Source organism: Carcharodon carcharias, chromosome 6 (genome assembly GCF_017639515.1).
Source record: "Carcharodon carcharias isolate sCarCar2 chromosome 6, sCarCar2.pri, whole genome shotgun sequence".
Taxonomy (NCBI): Eukaryota; Metazoa; Chordata; class Chondrichthyes; order Lamniformes; family Lamnidae; genus Carcharodon; species Carcharodon carcharias.
In genome coordinates, this window is record NC_054472.1 from 328294 (window position 1) to 351269 (window position 22976).

Below are 22976 nucleotides of genomic sequence, written 5' to 3' on the forward strand. Positions count from 1 at the left end.
GTCCTGCTCTATCCTCCAAAATCTCACTGTTTTCAGGCCCCGCTCTATCCTCCAAAATCTCACTGTTTATGGCCCTGCTCTATCCTCCAAAATCTCACTGTTTATGGTCCCGCTCTATCCTCCAAAATCTCACTGTTTATGGTCCTGCTCTATCCTCCAAAATCTCACTGTTTTCAGGCCCCGCTCTATCCTCCAAAATCTCACTGTTTTCAGGCCCCGCTCTATCCTCCAAAATCTCACTGTTTATGGCCCCGCTCTATCCTCCAAAATCTCACTGTTTATGGCCCTGCTCTATCCTCCAAAATCTCACTGTTTATGGTCCCGCTCTATTCTCCAAAATCTCACTGTTTATGGTCCTGCTCTATCCTCCAAAATCTCACTGTTTTCAGGCCCCGCTCTATCCTCCAAAATCTCACTGTTTTCAGGCCCCGCTCTATCCTCCAAAATCTCACTGTTTATGGCCCTGCTCTATCCTCCAAAATCTCACTGTTTATGGCCCTGCTCTATCCTCCAAAATCTCACTGTTTATGGTCCCGCTCTATTCTCCAAAATCTCACTGTTTATGGTCCTGCTCTATCCTCCAAAATCTCACTGTTTTCAGGCCCCGCTCTATCCTCCAAAATCTCACTGTTTTCAGGCCCCGCTCTATCCTCCAAAATCTCACTGGGCAGAGTTTTCTGGATGGTGGGTAGGGTGAAGCGGGATCGGGTGTGCGCAGACCCAATTGCCTTTCGCAATTGAATCTGTGCCACCATTTTACTTGGGCTGACCAATTAAGGCTTGCCTCCGCCCTCCACACCACCCCCCCCCCCCCCCCCCCCCCCCCCCCTCCAAAGTCTGAGTGTAGTGACTGCATTGAATGATTGACAACATATGTCCTTCGCTGGGTGGGTCAGGAGATATTGCCCATGCCGAGGCCAGCCTGAGAGGGTGATGAAGAGGTGGGTTCTGCGCCCGCAGCAGGTGGTACACTGAGACCCACATGACTCTTTTGGGGACAGCCTGGAGGAGCTGCACCTAGTTGCTGTGCTTGAACTTCAGGACATGTCCAAGTCAGGGTGATGAGACGCTGGGAGGGGAGCTTCAAGGTGGTGTGGTAACAAACCATCTGCTGCCCTCTACACTGCACATGCTTGTGCTTCCTAGCTATGAAAGGTTTGACCGTGTGGTGCCTAATGTGATGTAGGCAGCAGGTGGCCAAGGGGATGGTGGGGGTGGTGAAGAGCAAGCTTGGCACCTTTGTGTGAATGTTCGGCAGCAGCGGGGTGAGGAGACACTGGAGCCCTGCAATGTCCCACTCTGGTTGGGGTGGGGCGTCCACGAAGAGAGTCCAGGTACAAGTAGCACTAATCAATGCTCTTCTCTCCTTTTCAGGAGAAGAATGTACATAATGATGCTGAGCGGGTGAGGACTGGCGGAGGGCCGGCACAGTTGGCGATTCTCAGCCACTTCGAGCAGGAGGCCCTGGATTTGGAGAGACGCCATGCACCCAAGTCCACTGGTGTCGGTGAGGCTGGGGTGCCATGCCCAGCAGTGAGATCACCATTGTTCTCCCAACAGCCATGACAGTGCTGAACGTTCAGTGATTGAGGTTTGCAACATGGGTTGACCATTGCTTATGGAAGGATGAGTGCATAATGATCTGGGGGACAGGGATGCACATTGACATTGTCTCCACGTTAACTGATCCAATGTCCTTGTTCTTCCTTTCTGCATCAGTGGTGCAGGGCCGGGAGGAGGAGCAGCAGAGGCCCCCTCTCACACCTGAGGGCCCTGAAGTCTCACCAGTGTCACACCATCTCTGCCAGGCAGGCACCAGCACAGATACTAGCACTTTGGAGTTAGAACATTGGCTAGTGTCCTGGGACACAGCAGTGAAGTCTCTTCACAGTCGCTGGAGTAGCTGGCAGAGACAGAGTGCCCATGGCACCAGCAGTCGGAGGTCTGCAGGGGACCAGGCACATGCTCAGTCGGTGCCTGATCTTGTGCCTCTGGAGTTGTCCACAATGCAGCAGGGGCATGAAATGCGGCTGGGTGTGTGGGAACATCTGGAGGAAATACATGAGGCTATGCTCGGCTTGGTGTCCGTGATGGAGGAGTCTAGCGGATGATCGCTGAAGCAATGAGCCACATGTCCGAGCGCCATGTGTCCTCCATGGAGAGAGTGGTGACTCTCGTGGAGAGCCTCCTCCAGGACACCCATCAGGGTTTCTTGGCGATGCACCCTGACCAGCAAGCCCTCACATCAGCATTGACCTCAGCTGGTCAGTGCCAATGTGAGAGATGGTCTGGGCACCAAGTTTCCCAGTTTGGTGCCCACCCAACCATGGTGAGCAGGGAGGCTCTTGGCGACCTCACCTCGGCACAGCAGCTGCCTGTCATCTCTGCGGGCTCCTCTCAGGGTGCTCCAGATGAGGGCGGCAGCTCCTTTGCCCCTCTGCCAGTGACCATTGCATCCGAAGAGGCTGCGACGACTGGGGAGATGCCAGCTATGGAACAGGCAGCTTCCTCCCAGGCGGGGCCAGCACAGGCTCAGTGGGTCAGAGGACATCCGCCAAGGTCATCAAGGCCAACAGGACAGCAGAGTCAGCAGGCTGTCTCAGGTGCCCCTCCCAGCAAGGGTGCAGCACCAAAACATAGCACCCAGAAACGTAAACGTAAGGCACCTTAGGCACACCATGGGTTTATCCCTTCCCACCTACATCCGTGATTCCTCTGACACCCTACATCATATCAACAACTTCCAGTTTCCTGGCCCCAACCGCCTCCTCTTCACCATGGACGTCCAATCCCTCTACACCTCCATCCCCCACCAGGATGGTCTGAGGGCTCTCCGCTTCTTCCTCGAACAGAGGCCCAAACAATCCCCATCCACCACTACTCTCCTCCGTCTGGCTGAATTTGTTCTCTCACTGAACAATTTCTCCTTAAGTTCCTCTCACTTCCTCCAAATAAAAGGTGTTGCTATGGGTACCCGCATGGGCCCCAGTTATGCTTGTTTCCTTATGGGGTATGTGCAACATTCCTTGTTCCAATCCTACTCCGGCCCCCTCCCACAACTCTTTCTCTGGTACATCGATGGTTGCTTTGGTGCTGCTTCATGCTCTCGTCTGGACCTGGAAAAATTTATTAATTTTGCTTCCAATCTCCACCCCTCCATCATTTTCACATGGTCCATCTCTGACACTTCCCTTCCCTTCCTTGACCTCTCTGTCTCAATATCTGGTGATAGACTGTCCACCAATATCCATTACAAGCCTACCAACTCCCACAGCTACCTCGACTACAGCTCCTCACACCCCACTTCCTGTAAGGACTCCATCCCATTCTCTCAGTTCCTTCACCTCCGTCGCATCTATTCTGATGATGCCACTTTCAAAAACAGTTCCTCTGACATGTCTTCCTTCTTCCTTAACCGAGGTTTTCCACCCACGGTCGTTGACAGGGCCCTCAACCGTGTCTGCCCCATCTCCCGCCCATCCGCCCTCACACCTTCCTCTCCCTCCCAGAAACATGATAGGGTGCCCCTTGTCCTCACTTATCACCCCACCAGCCTCCGCATTCAAAGGATCATCCTCCGCCATTTCCGCCAACTCCAGCATGATGCCACCACCAAACACATCTTCCCTACAACCCCCCGGCGGCATTCCGCAGGGATCGTTCCCTCCGGGACACCCTGGTCCACTCCTCCATCACCCCCACACCTCAACCCCCTCCCATGGCACCTTCCCATGCAACTGCAGAAGGTGCAACACCTGCCCCTTTACTTCCCCTCTCCTCACCATCCAAGGGCCCAAACACTCCTTTCAAGTGAAGCAGCATTTCACTTGCACTTCCCTCAATTTAGTCTACTACATTCACTGCTCCCAATGCGGTTTCCTCTACATTGGAGAGACCAAACGCAGACTGGGTGACCGCTTTGCAGAACACCTTCAGTCTGTCGGCAAGCATGACCCAGACCTCCCTGTCGCTTGCCATTTCAACACTCCACCCTGCTCTCTTACCCACATGTCTGTCCTTGGCTTGCTGCTTTGTTCCAGTGAAGCTCAACGCAAACTGGAGGAACAGCACCTCATCTTCCGACTAGGCACTTTACAGCCTTCCGGACTGAATATTGAGTTCAACAATTTTAGATCATGAACTCTCTCCTCCATCCCCAACCCCCCTTTCCGATCCCCCCCCCCCACTTTTATTCCAATAATTTTATATAGATTTTTCTTTTCCCACCTATTTCCATTATTTTTAAATGTATTTCTATCCATTGTTTTATCTCTACCTTTTAGCCTATTTCGATTCCTTCCCCCCATCCCACCCCCACCAGGGCTATCTATACCTTGTTTGTCCTGCTTTCTACCCTTAATTAGCACATTCCTTAGATAATATCACCACCTTCAACACCTCTTTGTCCTTTTGTCTGCGACATCTTTTGGTTATCTCCACCTATCACTGGTCCTCTATCCAGCTCTACCTGTCCCACCCCCCCCTTAAACCAGCTTATATTTTGACTCTCTTCTATTTTTACTTAGTTCTGTTGAAGAGTCATACAGACTCGAAACGTTAACTGTGTTCCTCTCTGCAGATGCTGCCAGACCTGCTGAGTTTTTCCAGGTATTTTTGTTTTTGTTATGGGTTTATCACTGGTGCCTTTGTGTTAGCCTGAGATGAGGTCTTTATGATTTGCTTTGAATTAGAACACCCTTGTCATTTTATTTCATTAAGTTTCTTTGCCTGTAATATTAAATTCAGACATGAGACCATGGCTGAGGGTGCCTCTTTTCTTCTGCATGTGTATAGTTTCCAAAAATGTTAGGAGTGCTTTGCTGGATATTCAGCTTTATTAACATGGCCCTTAGTTACTGTTCCTAACCTGGAAGATTTGGCACATAGGTATTGAGTATGGAGCCTACAACCCAAGTTTGTCCTGGAGGTCCATCTGTGGTGTGCTAGCTGAAGGTTCGTTGGATTAAAGCCTCCCTGGTGTCAATGCCTTTCTGCCGTAGGCCTGGGTCAGTGTCCAATCCCTTATCGTTTCCCTGTGTGTGCTCATCCTCGGACTCACTGCTGGACTCATCGTGTGCAGCTGCAGACACTGCGCGACGTCTTCATCGTCCACTGCGTCCCCCCTTTCCAGCACAAGATTGTGGAGAGTGCAGCATGCAACCACTATCACCGACACACGATCTGGGGGGTACTGGAGTGGGCCCCCTGAGCGGTCCTGGCATCGGATGCGCATCTTGAGAAGGCCAATGGTTCTCTCCACCTTGTGGAGCTGTGGCTCCCCAGCTTCTGTTCTTGGATGGCGGAGAGGCGTCATGAGCCACCTTCTGAGGGGATAGCCCTTGTCACCCAGCAGCCACCCATCCAGCCGGGCTGGAGCACTGAAGAGCCCCGGTACCTGGGAGTGTCTGAGGATGTAGGTGTGGTGGGAGCTGCCTGGGTACCTTGCACAGACTTGTAGAATCTGCATCCTGTGGTCATACACTATCTGCACGTTCATGGAGTGGAAGCCCTTCCTGTTGATGAAGGCACCGGGCTCACCTGCTGACACCTTGATGGCCACATGTGTACAGTCTATAGCACCCTGGACACGGGGGAAGCCAGCAATCGCCACAAAGCCTCTGGCTCACTGTGTCTGACTTGCCTGGTCCTAACGGAAGTGGATGAAGGTCAATGCCCGTCTGAACAGAGCGTCTGTGACCTGCTTGACACAAGTGTGGACAGCTGATTGGGAGACACCGCAAAGATCACCCACTGAGCCCTGGAAGGAGCCAGAGGCATAGAGGTTGAGGGCACAGCTGTGACCTTTAGAGCCACTGGCATGGGGTGTCCACCCACACAGTTTGCAGAGATCCCAGGCCCAATCATCTGACAGATATAGTTGACTATCTCCCTTGAGAAATGGAGCCTCCTTTGGCACTACACCTCAGACATATTGAGGTAGCTGCTTCGCTGCCTGTAAACCCTGGCAGCAGGATAGTGGCATCTTCTGTGGCTGCTTCTGCCTTGGTCTGCCTCTTGGCCCTGCTCCCCTTGTGCCTGTGCCTGGCCTCACAAAGGCGGCTCCCCTGGAGGCTAAATGTGCACTCCTGGCCTCCTCCCCCTTCTAGCCCTCCCTTCCTCCTCAGAGGAGGTGCCTCCAGTGGAGAGTTCAGCTCCCATTCCCAGGCTATGGGAAGGCTTCCAGAAACCTGCAGGCCCAAAAAAGATTCCTCACTGCGGAAAGCTGACCTGAAGATTGAGAGTCCAGACAAAGCAGCTGGGATGCGTTTTGAAGTATTGTAGATCACACAAGCAAGTATCAGTAACTTTGAAAAAACAATATTTGACAGAGAACACTTGCGACCCCACTGAGCCCTCTTATCTCACCCCTGGATGAGGTTTATATAAATGTGTCCTACCCGCCTGCCTGTTGAGCCCATGTGTCAACCTGAAGATTGCACAGGCCCCAAAAAATTGGCGTCGATTGGTGAGTCAAGGGCCTTAAGTGGCCCATTAATTAATGGCGGGTGCGCAGCAGATATCGCGATGGCGCACGGTGACATTGGGACGCTCGCCCGACGTCACCCTGCATCATTTTACGTGTGACCATGAGGCTCCCCCCCCCGCCCCGCACGCCAATGGGAAAATTCTGCCCCTTGTTTTCAGGCCCCGCTCTATCCTCCAAAATCTCACTGTTTATGGTCCTGCTCTATCCTCCAAAATCTCACTGTTTATGGTCCCGCGCTATCGTCCAAAATCTCACTGTTTATGGTCCCGCGCTATCGTCCAAAATCTCACTGTTTATGGTCCCGCTCTATCCTCCAAAATCTCCCTGTTTATGGCCCCGCTCTATCCTCCAAAATCTCATTGTTTATGGTCCCGCTCTATCCTCCAAAATCTCACTGTTTTCAGGCCCCGCTCTATCCTCCAAAATCTCACTGTTTATGGTCCCGCTCTATCCTCCAAAATCTCATTGTTTATGGTCCCGCTCTATCCTCCAAAATCTCACTGTTTATGGTCCCGCTCTATCCTCCAAAATCTCAGTGTTTTCAGGCCCCGTTCTATCCTCCAAAATCTCACTGTTTTCAGGCCCCGCTCTATCCTCCAAAATCTCACTGTTTATGGTCCCGCTCTATCCTCCAAAATCTCACTGTTTTCAGGCCCCGCTCTATCCTCCAAAATCTCACTGTTTATGGTCCCGCTCTATCCTCCAAAATCTCACTGTTTTCAGGCCCCGCTCTATCCTCCAAAATCTCACTGTTTATGGTCCCGCTCTATCCTCCAAAATCTCACTGTTTTCAGGCCCCGCTCTATCCTCCAAAATCTCACTGTTTTCAGGCAACACTCTATCCTCCAAAATCTCACTGTTTATGGTCCCGCGCTATCGTCCAAAATATCACTGTTTATGGTCCCGCTCTATCCTCCAAAATCTCACTGTTTATGGTCCCGCTCTATCGTCCAATATATCACTGTTTTCAGGCCCCGCTCTATCTTCCAAAATCTCACTGTTTATGGCCCCGCTCTATCCTCCAAAATCTCACTGTTTATGGTCCCGCTAAGCCCTCCAAAATCTCCCTGTTTTCAGTCCTCACTCTATCCTCCAAAATCTCACTGTTTATGGCCCCGCTCCATCCTCCAAAATCTCCCTGTTTATGGCTGCACTCTATCCTCTGAAAACTGAGTGTTTATGGCCCCAAAATGATGTCAAGAATTTATACTACTGGAGAGAATTGTGCTGATTGTTTGGCTCTGATTGGCTTAGACGTTACCATAGAGCAAGCAATCCCATGCTCCTGAGTAATTTGAAAAAAGTGCAATGCTTGAACATATTCCTTTGTTTTTGAAGAGAACCAGTACTTACGCATGAATACATGTTGCTTCCAGCAAGCATAAATAAGTTTTTGTGATCATTTGAAATTTGGCATTTAGTGCTTGTCCTGATGAGCGCAAAGACAGAGAACTTTGGCAACATGTCTCTCTTTGCAGCAATATTCAGGTTCTGTACTACCAAATGTTAGGGTGTGTTCTATAGGCCACCAACTAGTGGGAAAGATATGGAGGCACAAATTTCCAAGAAAATTACAGAGATATGAATGCTATATAGTAGTGATAAAGGGGAATTTTAATTATCTTAATATTGACTTGGATAATAATAGTGCAAAGAGCAGAGGGGGAGGAATTTCTGAAGTGTGTTTAGGACAGGCCACTATCCAGTTTGCCAGGCACCTCCATTTGGCCCACAGACCCCATGTTCAAAATGTTGGTAAGAGAATTCGAAGATTATGCAAAGAAATGCTCCTCCAATCACAGGCCACCTCTCTCCCGCATTTGCTGTTGCTTGGATCACTAGTGAGCCAATCAGCAGCAAATGTGGGACAGAACATCGCTCAATTGGAGGACCAGCTTTCTTAGCCTGAGGCCTGAAAATATGGCCTGTTGGCACCAGTGAGTCTGGTAGGGAGGGGGGAGAGAAACTGTCTAATGGTGGGGGAGGGGGGAGAGAACCTGGCTAATGGTGGGGGGGGGGAGAGAAACTGTCTAATGGTGGGGGAGGGGGGAGAGAAACTTTCTAATGGTGGGGGAGGGGGGAGAGAAACTGTCTAATGGTGGGGGAGGGGGGAGAGAACCTGGTTAATGGTGGGGGAGGGGGGAGAGAACCTGGCTAATGGTGGGGGAGGGGGGAGAGAAACTGTCTTATGGTGGGGGAGGGGGGAGAGAAACTGTCTTATGGTGGGGGAGGGGGGAGAGAAACTGTCTAATGGCGGGGGAGGGGGGAGAGAAACTGTCTAATGGCGGGGGAGGGGGGAGAGAAACTGTCTAATGTTGGGGGAGGGGGGAGAGAACCTGGCTAATGATGGGAGTGGGGGGAGAGAAACTGTCTAATGGTGGGGGAGGGGGGAGAGAAACCAGCTGCTGGTCGAGGAGGCCCAGAAGTGGATGGGAAACGTGCTTTCGTCTGCGATCGGCCCCCAACCCTGATCATACACTGGTTGGCTAATTAACGGCCAGCTAGCGTGAAACACACCCAGAGAAAGGCTCAGCATTGACAGTGAGGGCGGGAAGAAGGCAGGCGCCAACATCACTTTGGGTGCTGGTGATTGCTCCCAGCGAACTCCCTGAAGGCAGACAGATGCCGCAAGGAGCTGCAAACCTGCAAATAAGAAAATAAAACCCAAAAATGCTGCAAAACATATTCCGGCAGCATAATCAAGCACCTGAAAACAGAGCTCGTGAAAAAAAGTTCCCAAAGATTTATTTCTATTTTAAATCCTAACTGGGATTTCACCCTGTCCCTGGATGAGGTTTCATCAAAAGTGTAAAGTCCGCCTGGCCGATTTACACGTCCACCAACCATAAGGTTGGACAGGCCATGAAAAATCACTGACAATTGGGCTGTTACTGTACCTAATTGCCCTCCTAATTGTCGATGGGTGCTCCTCCGACTGTTGTGTGCACCCGCCGAGCAAAATATTGTGCGAGTGCATGATGTAAGCAAGGGAGTGTGTGTGAGCGAGAGTGTATGTGTGTGTGTGTGTGTGAATGAGTGAGTGTGTGTGAGCAAGAGTGTGTGTATATCTGAGAGTGAGTTTGTGTGTGTGTATGTGTGAGAGTGCCTGTGTGTGTGTGCCTCTGTGTGTGTGAGCGAGGGAATGTGTGTGAGCAAGAGTGTGTGTGAACAAGAATGTGTATGTGTGAATGTGTGTGTGTGTATGTGTGAGAGTGCCTGTTTGTGTGTGTGTGAGCGAGGGAATGTGTGTGAGCAAGACTGCGTGTGTGTGAGTGAAAGTGTGCGTGTGTGAGCAAGGGAGTGTGTGTGAGCAAGAGTGTGTGTGTGTGTGTGTGTGAGTGAGTGCGTGTGTGTGTGAGCGAGGGCGTGTGTGAGCAAGCGTGTGTATGTGTGAGTGAGTGTGTGTGTGTGAGCAAGAGTATGTGTGTTTGAGTGAGTGCGTGTGTGAGTGAGTGCGTGTGTGTGTGTGAGCGAGGCAGTGTGTGTGAGCAAGACTGTGTGTATGTGAGCGAGTGTGTATTTGCGCGAATGAATGAGTGCGTGAGTGAGAATGTGTGTGTGTGAGTGAGAGAGTGTGTGTGTGAGCAAGTGTGTGTGTGTGTGAGGGAGTGTGTATGAGCGAGGGAGTGTGTGTGAGAGTGTGTGTGTGTAAGTCTGGCTCACTCGCAGTCTCAGGGTTCGCACTCACCCTCACCCCCACAGACCAACACACTCACACCAACTCACACAGTGGATGTAGGTGAAGGTGAGTGAAACTGAGGGTGAGCCAGAAAAACACAATTTGACTCTTTCACACTCTAATGGTCATTATTTTAAATGATCCATTTTTTGCTTTGATGTTATTTTTGCACATCAAGTTGTTTCTTTTCTTCATACCTCAACATTTTATTGAAATTCATGTTTAATGTTTCGCCAAACCTTATCTTTTCAAAATGTGCTCATCAGCCCCTTGAGTGACCCCCTTGCAGTGACCCACACACACACTCTCACTCACACAAATGGTTCGGCGAGCCTGGTTTAGGAGTATTTTCTTGACCAGCGTCTTTCTGGCCAATGTGATAGGAGGCATAAAACAAAAACAGAATTACCTGGAAAAACTTAGCAGGTCTGGCAGCATCGGCGGAGAAGAAAAGAGTTGACGTTTCGAGTCCTCATGACCCTTCGACAGTTCTGTCGAAGGGTCATGAGGACTCGAAACGTCAACTCTTTTCTTCTCCGCCGATGCTGCCAGACCTGCTGAGTTTTTCCAGGTAATTCTGTTTTTGTTTTGGATTTCCAGCATCCGCAGTTTTTTTGTTTTTATCTCTGTGATAGGAGGCATTCCTGGATCTGGTTCTGTTGAATGAGATGGGTCAAGTGGATCAACTGTCAACAGTGATCATGGTATCATTAGATTTAGGTTAGCTATGGAAAAGAGTAAGAAGCAATTCAGAATAAGAATGCTGAACTGGAGGGGTGTCAATTTCAGTGGGGTGAGAGCAAACTTGGTTCAAGCAATTTGGAATCAAAATAGGCAGGCAAAAGTGCAATGGAAGATTGGGCTGTCTTTAAAGGTAAGATAGCTCAGATAAGGTAAACTAGAGGTACATTTCCACAAGGGGGAAAAGTAGGACAACTAAAGCCAGAGCTCTCTTGACAATGAAAGAGATAAATATGAAGTATAAAAAGGGTGTATATGACAAGAGCCAGGTTGTTAATACTAGTGAGAACCAGGCTGAATATAGAAAGTTCAGAGGAAAAATGAAAAAGGAAATATGAAATGCAAAGAGACAGAATAGGAGAGCATGGAAAGAGACTGGCAGCTAACTAATCCAAAAAGCTTCTTTAGGCATATAAATAGTAAAAGGGTAGCAAGGAGATGGGTGAGAATTATTAGGGACCAAAAAAGTGATTTATGCATGGAGGCAGAAGGAGTGGCTAAGATAGTAAATGACTACTTTGTATCTGTCTTTACCAAGGAGGAAGATGCTGCTGAAGTATAATGAAAGAGGAAGCAGTTGAGACACTGGATAGGCTAACAATTGATAATGAGGAGGTATTAGAAAAGTTGGTTGTACTTAAAGTTGATAAGTCAGAAGGACTGGATGAGATGCATCCGAGGCTACTGAGGGGAGTAAGGGTGGAAATTGTGGAGGCCCTGGCCATAACTTTCCAATCCTCCTTTGAGAGTGTGGTGGATGCAGATTCAATCATGGCTTTTGAAAGGGAATTGAAGCACCTGAAGAGAAAAGAAATTGCAGGCTACAGGGGAAGGGAGTGGGAGTGGGATTAGCTGGGTTACTCTTGCAGAGAGCTGGTAAAGACTTGAAAGGCCAAATGGCTTCTTCTGTGCTGTAACTATTCTGTGATTCTATCCTATTCTGTGATTCTCCTTCTTCAGTTTCATTGGCAGCCTGAGATGATGATTTTCCCTGAGGTATCAATCTGTGTTAAGCATCACCTGGTGCAGCTCAAGAGACCCACTCTGGCATGGCACCCTCTGCTGCATTGGCTGCTCAGGAAGACAGTGCTGAGAAGGTACAGGCCTCTGTTTTCTCTCTGCATTCTTCTCAGGCAGATGTGCTTTTTGTTTCTAATTGCCTCTTCCAATACCCCTCCAAACAGTCAGCCTTCAGAGGTTATGGCTGTTGGTTACTGTCTCCCAGTTGTCAGTATAAATGTCCACCATCTTCATATCTCAATTGTAGGTGTCTTGTAGCAGAAGCATGGACACCCAGGAGATAGTGACCCAATGGCCACTTCACCGTACAGAAGGTCTTTGGCTATATGGCTATTATCCATCCGATGAATGTGGCTGAGCCAGGATTTAACAATGAATGTATGCTGATGGAATTAGCATGCTATAGATCTTCTGAGTTTGTGACCTTGTTCTGCCAAGCAATGAAAAGGATACTTCTGAAACAACAGAGATGGAAACTGTTTATACCTTTCTCCCACCTAGCATTTGTTACTCAGGTTTCACTACTGCAGAGGAGTGTGTTTTGTGATTTGTCTCATGGTCTAATCTATACTGGGAAGATTTCCCTCTACTCTTAGGTAACTCTGGTCTAATGCAGGTGGGTTATTTCAAGACCACTTTATTTAAACTATATAGACTATATATATGGTGAGTTACTAGGTAAGTACATCTCTCTAGTGTGCAGACTACTCCATCTGCCCTACAGAGTCTCTAGCACATGACTGCTGATGTCAAAGTTAGTGATATGTATCATGACCTATGTCATTATCATAACTATTAACCCATTATACTACATCTCCCCCATGTATACTATCAACTTCTTTAATAACAATGTTAAACTATTTCTTAAACTATTTTTAAGACATTTACACTCCTGCCATCTCCCCACAAAGTCTGAAGTTCACAGGTTAAGCCTTTGCGGTGCCTTCACAACTCTCTCTGATCATGTTGTTGTGATTGTTGAGCGAGGGTGATGGTCTTAGACCGGTTCGTTGACTGGGTCAGCATTCTGTGAGTTGATTGATGTAATCGTTGGACCATCATCCCAAAGAGTGTGGTAATTAAACACATGTGGTCTGGCAGGCTCTAATAAGATTAGAGCTTTCCTGTTTCTTCTGAACATCTCTAATGGGGTTTAGACGAGATAAGAACGTGGTTGTTTCATTTGTTTAAGAACTGTGCCTTCAGATTTTCCATCTCAAATCCAGATATTCTGACCTGGTACTAAGGGGGCTAAAGTCTTGACCCTATGCCTGGAGTTATACCAGTTCTTCTGTTTTTCAATTAAGCCATTTTCCATATTACTCATTCATTTATGGTCATCTGCTGAAAAGTTGGGTTTGCAGATTCTGCTGCAGCAAAAGAATTTGTGTCTTCAGTCCTCAGCCCATGAGCAGCTCTGACAGTGAAAAGCCGTTATTTTGAGGTGTAGCTCTCTAATTCAGCAGGGCTGAATTCCAGTTGGTAATGTTGGTCATTTTAAAGGCTTTCACCTCTCGTTCAGCGTCTCCATTGGCCTGTGGATGGGGAGGAGAAGTAGGAACATGGGTGATCCCACAGTCATCTATAAATTTCTTGAAGTATTCATTCATGAACTGTGGTCCATGATCCAAAACAACTTCATCTGGAAACCCATGCGTGGAGAAGATATTCTGTAATGCCCTTATCACAGTCCCAGCCATTGTAGTGTGGAGTCTGGTAGCTTCTTACCACCTTGAATAATAATCTACTGTGATGAGATATGCTTTTTCTTGAAAATCGAAGAGGGCTAGTCCCAAACTCTTCCAAGGTCTATCTGGAAAACTAGATAGTAATAAAGGTAAAAGTAAAAAACTGTGGATGCTGGAAATCCAAATCAAAAACAAAAATACCTGGAAAAACTCAGCAGGTCTGGCAGCATCTGCGGAGAGGAACACAGTTAACGTTTCGAGTCCGAATGACCCTTCAACAGAACTAAGTGAAAATAGAAGAGAGGTGAAAGAGGTAATAAAGGCTCTGTGGGTGGGCTGGCTGTTGATTTCACAAATGTGGCATGACAAGACAAAGTCTGGAATTGCCTTTGAAATGCCTGGTCACCACATAGATTGATGTGCATAAGCCCCACAATTTGCTATTGTCAAATGCCCACCATAGATTGCAAGAAGAATCCTCTCCCTCATAGCCTTGGCTATTACCAGGCGATACTTGTACACTAGAAGATTGTCCATTGTTGTTACATGTTTCCTTTGTTCATGGTATTTCGTAGGAGCTGGTCATTTGGACCATATTTTGATCAACCCTCTTGGCAAAATTTCCTAACTCGGGTGTACTCCACATCTTCCTTTTGTGCTTTCTTGAGTTCTTGAAATTTTGTCTCAGAGATTGGTGGGGAATTTGTTATGATTGATGAAAATGCTTCGACCTCTGAAATGAGTACGAAACCTTGGGTTCCAGCATAATGAACTAGCTCTAGATGATTCACCAGCTGTGGTCTGCGATTTCTCCAGCACATAGACAGCTATGTACTGGTAAAGCATCAGCCTAAGTCTGAAATGTTGTATGAATAGAGGCATTTTGATGCTCTCTGTGGAATTCGGGAGGGTGACCAATGGTTTATGGCCTGTCTCAATTTGAAATGATAATCACATCAAATAATCTGAGAATCTCTCTGATGCCTAGGTTACTACCAATGCCTTTTTCTCTATAATTGCATAGCGTTGCTCTGTTTCTGTCAATGCCCTGGAGGCAATGTAGACTGGCTTTCTGTAACCATTCTTCTGGACCTGAATGAGTACAGCTCCAAGGCCTGATGAGGATGCATAGGTGGCCACCACTGTGGGCAATCTGGGATTATAATGCGGCAGCACATTGGAAGAGGTGAGCCTTTATTCGCTGAGATGTGTTGGTTTGCTCAATTCCCCAAAACCACTGTTGGCCCTTTCATAAAAGATCTCTCAAGGGTTTCAGTAGCTGCAGCTAAATTTGGAATGAACTTGCCAACCCTGATTGACCATCTCGAGGAACCTCTGCACATCAGTAACACATTTTGGCTGTGGAAAGTCACTGATGGCTTTCATTTATACCCTATTGTTGTATAATGTGTCCCAAGAATTTAGTGGTAGTTTTCACAAATTCACATTTCTTGTTTAAGGTGAGGCTTGCCTCTTATAACACTTTGAGAACTGCACTAACTCTATGATCATGCTCCTGTCTTGTGTCTCCATGGATAAGCATGTCATCTATATGACAAATTACTCCATTTTCCTTCCAGAATGTTTGACATGGTTCGCTGGAATATCTACAGAGCTGATGATACCCTGAAGGGAAGGCAGTTAAAACAGAACCATCCGAACAGTATAATAAATGTTGTTAACAGCCTGAACTCTTGATTGAGGGGGATTTGCCAAAACTCACTATTAGTGTCGAGTTTAGTGAAGAGGAGGCTGTTGTCAAGTTTTGCCAAGCTGTCATCCACTGACCCATAGGATGGATTTCTCTCTAAAGTGTCTTGTTTAATTGCATGAGGTCTACTCAAAGTCTGAGCTGGTCATTCGGCTTGGGGACTGTTACAAACCCCAAACACCACCTGATTGGCTCCGTGACAAGTGATTGACATCTCTATGTAACTTTTCAGTGAGTTCCTCTTTACCTTTTGACAGCAGTGGGTGTGATACCCCCCTGGGAGTGTATAGACATACAGGCTTGGCACCTAGAAGCAATGTACTATGGTATTCATGCTTGAGATAACCAACCTCCTGGAGGAGTTGTGAGAATTCTTGGCAAAATTCTGTCCTGTTGTCTTTTTGTAGGACTTTGTCCACTTTTTTCAGGAATGCCCAGTTGCATGCATGCATTTCTGCTTAGTAACAGAATGCTTTGTGCAAGATATAGAGGGTCTCTGTCACCCTTGTGCCAGTTATCTGACCTTTTACTTGAAGATTTGTACCCCCTGGACCTTGCAGTTTAACATTTGATGGCTGGATTGAACTGTGTTGAATCATTTCAAATGATCAGCCGGTATTGTAATACCAGCTTTGGTGTCAAATTTGAAGTCAGTTTTAAAGCCTTTAACTTTCAAAGTGACTGACCAAAAGCCTTGTTCATGATCCTTTACTTCTTCAAAGAAATACGTAACATCACTTCTGTGTTTATTTCCAATTTTTTGAATCACCTGCATGTCATAGATATTCTGTTGCTTTCTTCCTTTAATGAAATTTTAAAAATGCCAGAACGGCTTCATTGTCCTGTCTTTCTGTATTGGAAACAATCTGCGCCCCCTGCTGACCAATCTTGTCTTGGGTGGTGAGGTTCTTTTTCAGACTGAAATATGCATTGAACACTTTTAGGACAGTTTCAAGGTCTGCGAGGTCCCTTCTACCCCCTGTCTCAGGAGGACATCATCGGTGACAGGCCCAATGGCAAGGAAGAATAAACTAACCTGGTGCTTCTGCTCTTTGGTACACAAACCCAATGCTGCTTGATATATTAGGAGGTTTGTTTTTCACAGCCCCCAGAGCTGGCCGCTCTGTGTACCTTCCAGGTTTTCGAACGACTGCAGAAGGAGCAGTGACTGCTTGACTGGTGCTGACATCACTACTAATTCCCAGTGTGCCACTCACCAAAGCATGTCTTCAGATTTTTGCTACAAACAAGTCTTCTTCCACTTTCTCACTGTGGGTATAAGGACAGGAGAAGGGGCAGCAGCAGGAGGAGGGCCTCAAGAGGAGCAGGGGCAGGAAGGGCAGTATTTATTTATTTATTTCTTCATTCAGCAAATTCAGAAGCAACAACAAAAAAAAATTAAGGAGTGACATCACAGGGCAACAACCAGGTAAGTGGTTGATGAGTGTTTCAGGATGTTTGTCCTCTAAGCACCAAATCGTTGTTAGATTGGTGTCACCACTGCTGCTACCATATTTTGCAGTTTGTCTTATGGCCTAACCTATTCTGGGAATGTTTCCCTCTATTCATAAATAACTCTGGTCTGACACAGGTGGCTTACTGCAAAACTACTTTATTTACACTATTTACATGATGAGCTACTAGGTAAACACATCTCTTGTGTGCAGACTATGCCTTCTACCCTAAAGTCTCTAGCACATGACTGTTGATATCACTGTTACATCATGATAGACATTACTATCTCATTACCATAAGTATTAACCTACTATTCTACAGAATGCACTGAGTACATAGGCATTGTAGGCTTGCTGTTTGGTGTTCTCACAGATAAGTAACATTTGTGTCACACAAGTGCCAGGCAACAACTGTCTTTAACAAGGGAGAATCTAACCATCTCCCCTTGATATTCAAAGGCTTTACCATCGCTGAATCCCTAACTATCAACATCCTGGGGGTTACCATTGACCAGAAACTAAACTGGACTAGCCATACAGCAAAGTCTATGGGTCCTGAAAACTTCCCAGCTGTAGTAATGAAGTCTTGTGCTCCAGAACTAACCATGCCACTAGTCAGGATAACTGCAATTCCCTTTTCAAAGCCACATCTGAGTCCGTCTGCACCATACTCTTAGGGTGGAATCGGCGGGTCCCATTGGCAGCAGGAGGAGACAATTCAGCATGAGAGGCAGAAATTGGTTTCATGCCGGCGTGAAAGCACAGCGGGATTATCCGATGATGTCATCCATGGTGGAACGCGAATCCTGCTGGAGGCAGAAGCCCAATTTCCATCCTGGTAATGGGATGCAAAGTAAAGCCCGACTGGAATCGGCCCCCCATGCCCAATTTACCATTACACCAGCAGGAAAACACACTGGCCCAGAAAACATCTCAACAAGTTTGAGGTGCTAAAGTCGGGACTTACCATTTGGGCCTTGCTCAGATCGCGGACATTTAAGGAGAGGAAGATACTGGAGCCCTACAACTACTGGACGCTGGAGGAAGACGTGCACCTTGTGCTCATGGTTCTGCCTCAAAGCAGCTCACAGAAGGTGGGAGGCCTGAGTTGATGCTATAGGTCTGCTTCGGAATATCATGGCCCTGGCCATGGGCTGCTACCGATGATCGGGCGTCGGTGGGGGGTGTGGGGTAGGGTGAGGTGGGGTGGAAGAGGAAGGTTTACCTTGGACAGGAGGTGGTGAAGTTGGGAGGTGGGGGAACAAAGGTGTCATGGGGGAGTGAGGTTTGGTGGGGGGAACGAAGGTGTTGAGGGAGTGAGGTTGGAGAGGGGGGCAAATGTCAGGGGCTGAGTTTGGGAGGGGTGGGACAAAGTTGTTGGGAGTGAGGTTGCGGGGTGGAGTGAGAACAGGGGAGGAGGGTGTAATGAGAGAATGCAGCAAGTGGGGAGGTAGGTGTAAGTGGGGGAGGAATGTGTAAGGGAGGGATTAAAGCAAAATACTGCGAGTGCTAGAAATCTGAAGTAAAAACAGAAAATGCTGGAAAACCTCAGCAGGTCTAACAACATCCATGGAGAGAAAAACAGGGTTAACGCTTTGAGTGCACATGACTTCTTCAGAGCTCTGCCATCCTTCCCATGAAGACCCCTATACGCACACATGTGGGCACCACTTCAAAGAGCAGGCGGACGCACTCCTCCAACTCAACGTGCTACTCTGTTGAGGGCTTCCAACAGCTCTGCATGATGTTCTCCTCGCCTTCTGCTGACTCTCCATGATGAGTTGGAAGACTGAATCCAGAGGTTTGTCACAGGACCTCACAGGTTCCTCTTCCCCAGCAGCCCCCCCGGAGAGCTGGGCTGAACCTGCCTCCTCCTGCTGTGGACACGTGTCCGTACGGTGACCACCAGATGGTGAACTCAAGCCTGCTCTAGATCGAGGCCCCACCGAGGTATGTGTCTCTGCGCTGGTGCAGGGTGTGGGTAAGCACTGTGACGGGTCTTCCAGGCTGCTTAGTTCCTTTAATGAAGGTGGTGTTCCCTCTTGGCTGGAGGTGAGGACCTGGATGGAGCTGAGGGACTGGCTGGCTGAGGCTGTCGGTTGCTTGGCAGAGCTCCCTGTGAACCAAAGTAGAGATAATTAGTGCATGTCAACAGAGTCAAAAGCAGGAGAGAGAGCACTCACAGTTGCGTTGAGAGAGGGATGATGTGGCGCAGGATCCTCATGTGGGTGTTTGCCACTGACTTCACCATCACCACAGGCAGGATCCACGTCCTCACCAGTCAGTACGATGGCACACTCCTCAAAGTGAGTGAGGGGCCTAATGTGGGCCACTCCACCCCCTGGTCTGGGACCTCTCCCTGATGCTGTGAGCCAGATCTCCTGCGTGAAAACAGATGGAGAGAGTGTGAGCAGGACACATGCATGGAATGTTTGTGTGGTGAGCGGAGCCATGGACAGTATGAGGATGCCACCTCCAGAGGATATGAGCCAGATGGAGATGTGAGGGTGTGTGTGTGTGTGAGTGGTGTTGTCCCTTGAGGTACGAGATCCCTGTGGATGTGTGATGGGTTTGTGAGTGTATGAGTTGAGAGTGATGAGGTGGTTGACTTACCCTGGGGAACGGATGAGATCATTCATCCTCTTCCTGCATTGGATGGCTGACCTCCTCTGTGCTCCAGTGGTGCTGATCGCTGCTGCCACTGCCTCCCAGGCCAGATTGGTCACTCTGGTGGACCTCCTGTGGCCAGAATGGTGGTCTTCCACTGCATCCAGCAGCCGTCCCAGAGAGGCATCACTAAATTTGGGGGCTGCCGTCTTCTTTGCTTTTGGGGCCATCTGTCACCTGGAGCGGTCCTGGTCTGGAGACATGAAGCAGGCATGCGCTGTAAAGATGTGGTGCCCGGAGCAAGGAGACGCTGAGGTCATGGCGTGGCAGGCAAATCCGAGCCTTCCCGCCAACGCTCTGGAGTGTTTCCCGTGAATGCCTTATTAATGAGGCGTCAGGCAGGGGACAACACGACCTGAAAAGCCACCATTTCAGCCGGCAGGTAAAATGTCTTTTCTCACGCTCGATACTGCACTTATTGCAAATCTGGGACAATTCTGCCCTTAGGCAGTGCATTCCAGATTCTAACTATTCCCTGAGCAGTTCTCCACAAGAATTTGGCACACAATTGGATCTCAGAGAAGCAAGCGAGAACAATTTTATGCCAGTTCTGTCACTGTGGCTGCTAACTATATTTATTTATTTATTTAATTAAAAAATTTCAATCAATCAATTATTTTAGTTTTATTAATGAAATTAGTTTATCTCATTTAAGCTTAACCACTTGCCTAGCTCAGAGAGCAAAAATCCTGTGACACTAATTAACCATTTACCTGGTTGCTGCCCTGTGATGTCACTCCTTAATTTTTGTTGTTGTTGTTTCTGAATTTGCTGAATAAATAAATAAATAAAATACTGCCCGTCTTCGTGCCGCTGCTCCTCTTGACCTCATCATCCTGCTCCTGCCCCTCCTCCTGTCTCTGTTCCTTCTTCCCTGTCCTGCTCCCGCCACTCCTGTCCCTAACTCTGCTCCTCCTCCTGCTGCTTCTCCTCCCACCCTCTTTCTCCCAGTCCACCTCCTGTCACTTCTCCTCCTGCCACCACTCTGTTCTAGGGCTGTGATTCCCCATTATCAAAGAACCTGCCAACATCCACTGTCAGGGCTAATCAATTAATAGAGCAGTTCCAGACAAAAGCATGCTGTCAGTGCCTCAGCAAGGAGCCTTCAAAAGAATGCAGAAAAGGGGAGATAATAAGTTACACAGATTGATCACCAATGTTCTGTAAAATTTATTTTAAATGATGCTATGACACGGCAGATCAAATCCACAAGGGAAACTTGATCACGCTGTCACAACGGTTTTGCAGTTTATATTTATTTCAAGATACGTGCCCTGAATTCAGAAGTAATAAGTCCACCAAAACTTTAGAGATCTTTTTAAAAACTAAAATTAAATTATTTATTAAAAAAAGAAAAGATTTCAAGCACATGCATAGGTCTACAAATTACTATTATAATTACTTCTAAAATTCCTAATTACCCTGGCTCTCAGTTACACCCTCATTAAGGCAACGGTCCAAAAATAGATATTTTAGATTTTAAACAGATTCAACAAATTAACACAATACCCTATATACAGTGGAATTCAAAATGGCTTTCTCCAGCTTCAGTTTCTGTAGACAGCAAGTTTATGCACAAATGCTGGATGGTTCTTGGAGGTTTCTCACACCTTTGTTAGATCTTACAATGCCTTCTCCTGATACATAGCCTCATTCTCCTTTATACATGCTTCTCCCTTTTTTAATATGTAAATTCCATTGTTTCCATATGTCTTTGGAACTTTACCTTTCTCATAATATAAATCTTTTCATATTGCCACTATACGTTATCAGTAACCCTTGAGAAAAATAAACACATTCCTTACCTTGCCTGCCTGGCTATTTGTAAACAGACAGAGATCCTTTTAAAAACCAAATCCCCCTTCATCTATCTAACAATGCAAATTCCCTTCATACCTTACATGCTAAGACCTCAACCACATTTACTCATTAACATATTAAAGCCACTTCTACATCTTACTCCTTTTGATAACTTCAACTTGCAGCCTGCTTGGCTAAAAAATGTAATTAAATCACACACACAGTCAGAACAACATGACCCCCCCATAAACCTACTTTGTAAAAAAACTAAAAAATATCATGAAAATTATTATACTCTCATGATAATGAGCACAACCTTCCATGCTTAGAAGACAGTGCTAAAAGATCCAAATGTAGTTTTCATTATGATAACGTCACACATTACTGATAAAGTAGCGTGAGGTAATGACATGTCTTGACCCAAATGCATTGTTGCCCTGGTGCTCTCTCCAATGGCAGACACAAAAAGCCTTTTGTCGTATTTGAAAAGTAGTTGATGCTTATTTAAAGCTGACTATTCCATACTGTTTCCTTTCACTGGCATCTTGTTATTTTGTGTTCATTAGCAATGGGAACAAAGATTAGGCCAGCAACAGCAGATGCGTATCAGGCAAGAAAGAAATCAAAATGCAGGACGTAGTGAGCGCAGTGGTGGTCCAAAGTCAAGATCAAAGAACAAAAATCAAGCTCTTGGCAATCCAAGGAAGATCAACAAAACTAAAGGCAAGAAGAAAGTATGAATTAAGAAGTTTCTGTAACTACAATCATCTCATACTCTGGAAGTCATATCTTGGCTCAGTGCCAGGTAACAGACTGCAGACCATTTCTACCCATATGCTATCTGATAATTATTGCACTAATGCATTTCAAAATTACTGTGTAGCATCATCATTGCTCAAAAACTTTAAATTTTCATATGCAGGCACTGCTAACCATATTCATTGGTCTGCGCTACAAATGGTGGACATCTTTGTATGCCTTCATCTTTCTAACTTGTCATTTTTCAATGCAAGACTATATGTGATATCAATCTCTCCTGTGCAGCTAATGCTCCTAAGTATTTGGACATCTGTGTACTGACATTGTTTTGTTGTACTGTGTGTGTTGACAAAATGCCCTCTGTAAGCTAATCTCTACATCTGAATTAGGTCTTCACATATAGAGTGTCACTGCGAGGCATGATATTTTGCATGACTTATTTAAAATGTTATTCTTATCACAGGCCAGTTGAATATATAAAACTGCAGATTTTTAGATTAAATTCTCTCTTCATTTTTTAACTAATAGCTTTACAAAGTTCATATCATTCAGACGAGTTTTTATTTCTTCAGGAAGGCGCCTTAATGAACATCTATTCGATGTGTTTACTTCCTGTAAGTTGTATAAAACTATTATATCATTTCAGATAATGTTTAAACTAATTGTGACATTTACAAATAAAAGAATTTTGTAAAAGTTGCTAAGTCTGAGGTGAAAACTACACACACAAAAATAGATGAAGTGACCCCTAAGAAATGAAATTTTGATTGTAGTGGTTTTATTGGGAACGATTATGGTTTGTTTGCTGGAATTGCTGGAACAGATCTTTAGAAATGTAGATTATCTGCTTGTGATGGGTAGCAAGTGCAATAAATAACATTTATAACATATAACAACATTTTTACATAAATGACAAAATGACTGTCCCACTTAAGGCAGCATTCTTTCAACTTTTACATTCCTAAAACTC

General features: G+C 46.6%; 1 protein-coding gene across 1 annotated transcript in view; it reads left to right on the forward strand.

Moving 5' to 3' along the window:
- Positions 1 to 22705, forward strand: part of LOC121279198 (secreted frizzled-related protein 4-like) — a 57438-nt gene extending 34733 nt beyond the window's left edge. Inside the window, 1 exon segment of the mRNA XM_041190220.1 lies at positions 21814 to 22705. Coding sequence (XP_041046154.1) covers positions 21814 to 21987 — 174 coding nt within the window. The 3' untranslated portion in view covers positions 21988 to 22705.
- Positions 22706 to 22976: the final 271 nt, after the last annotated feature.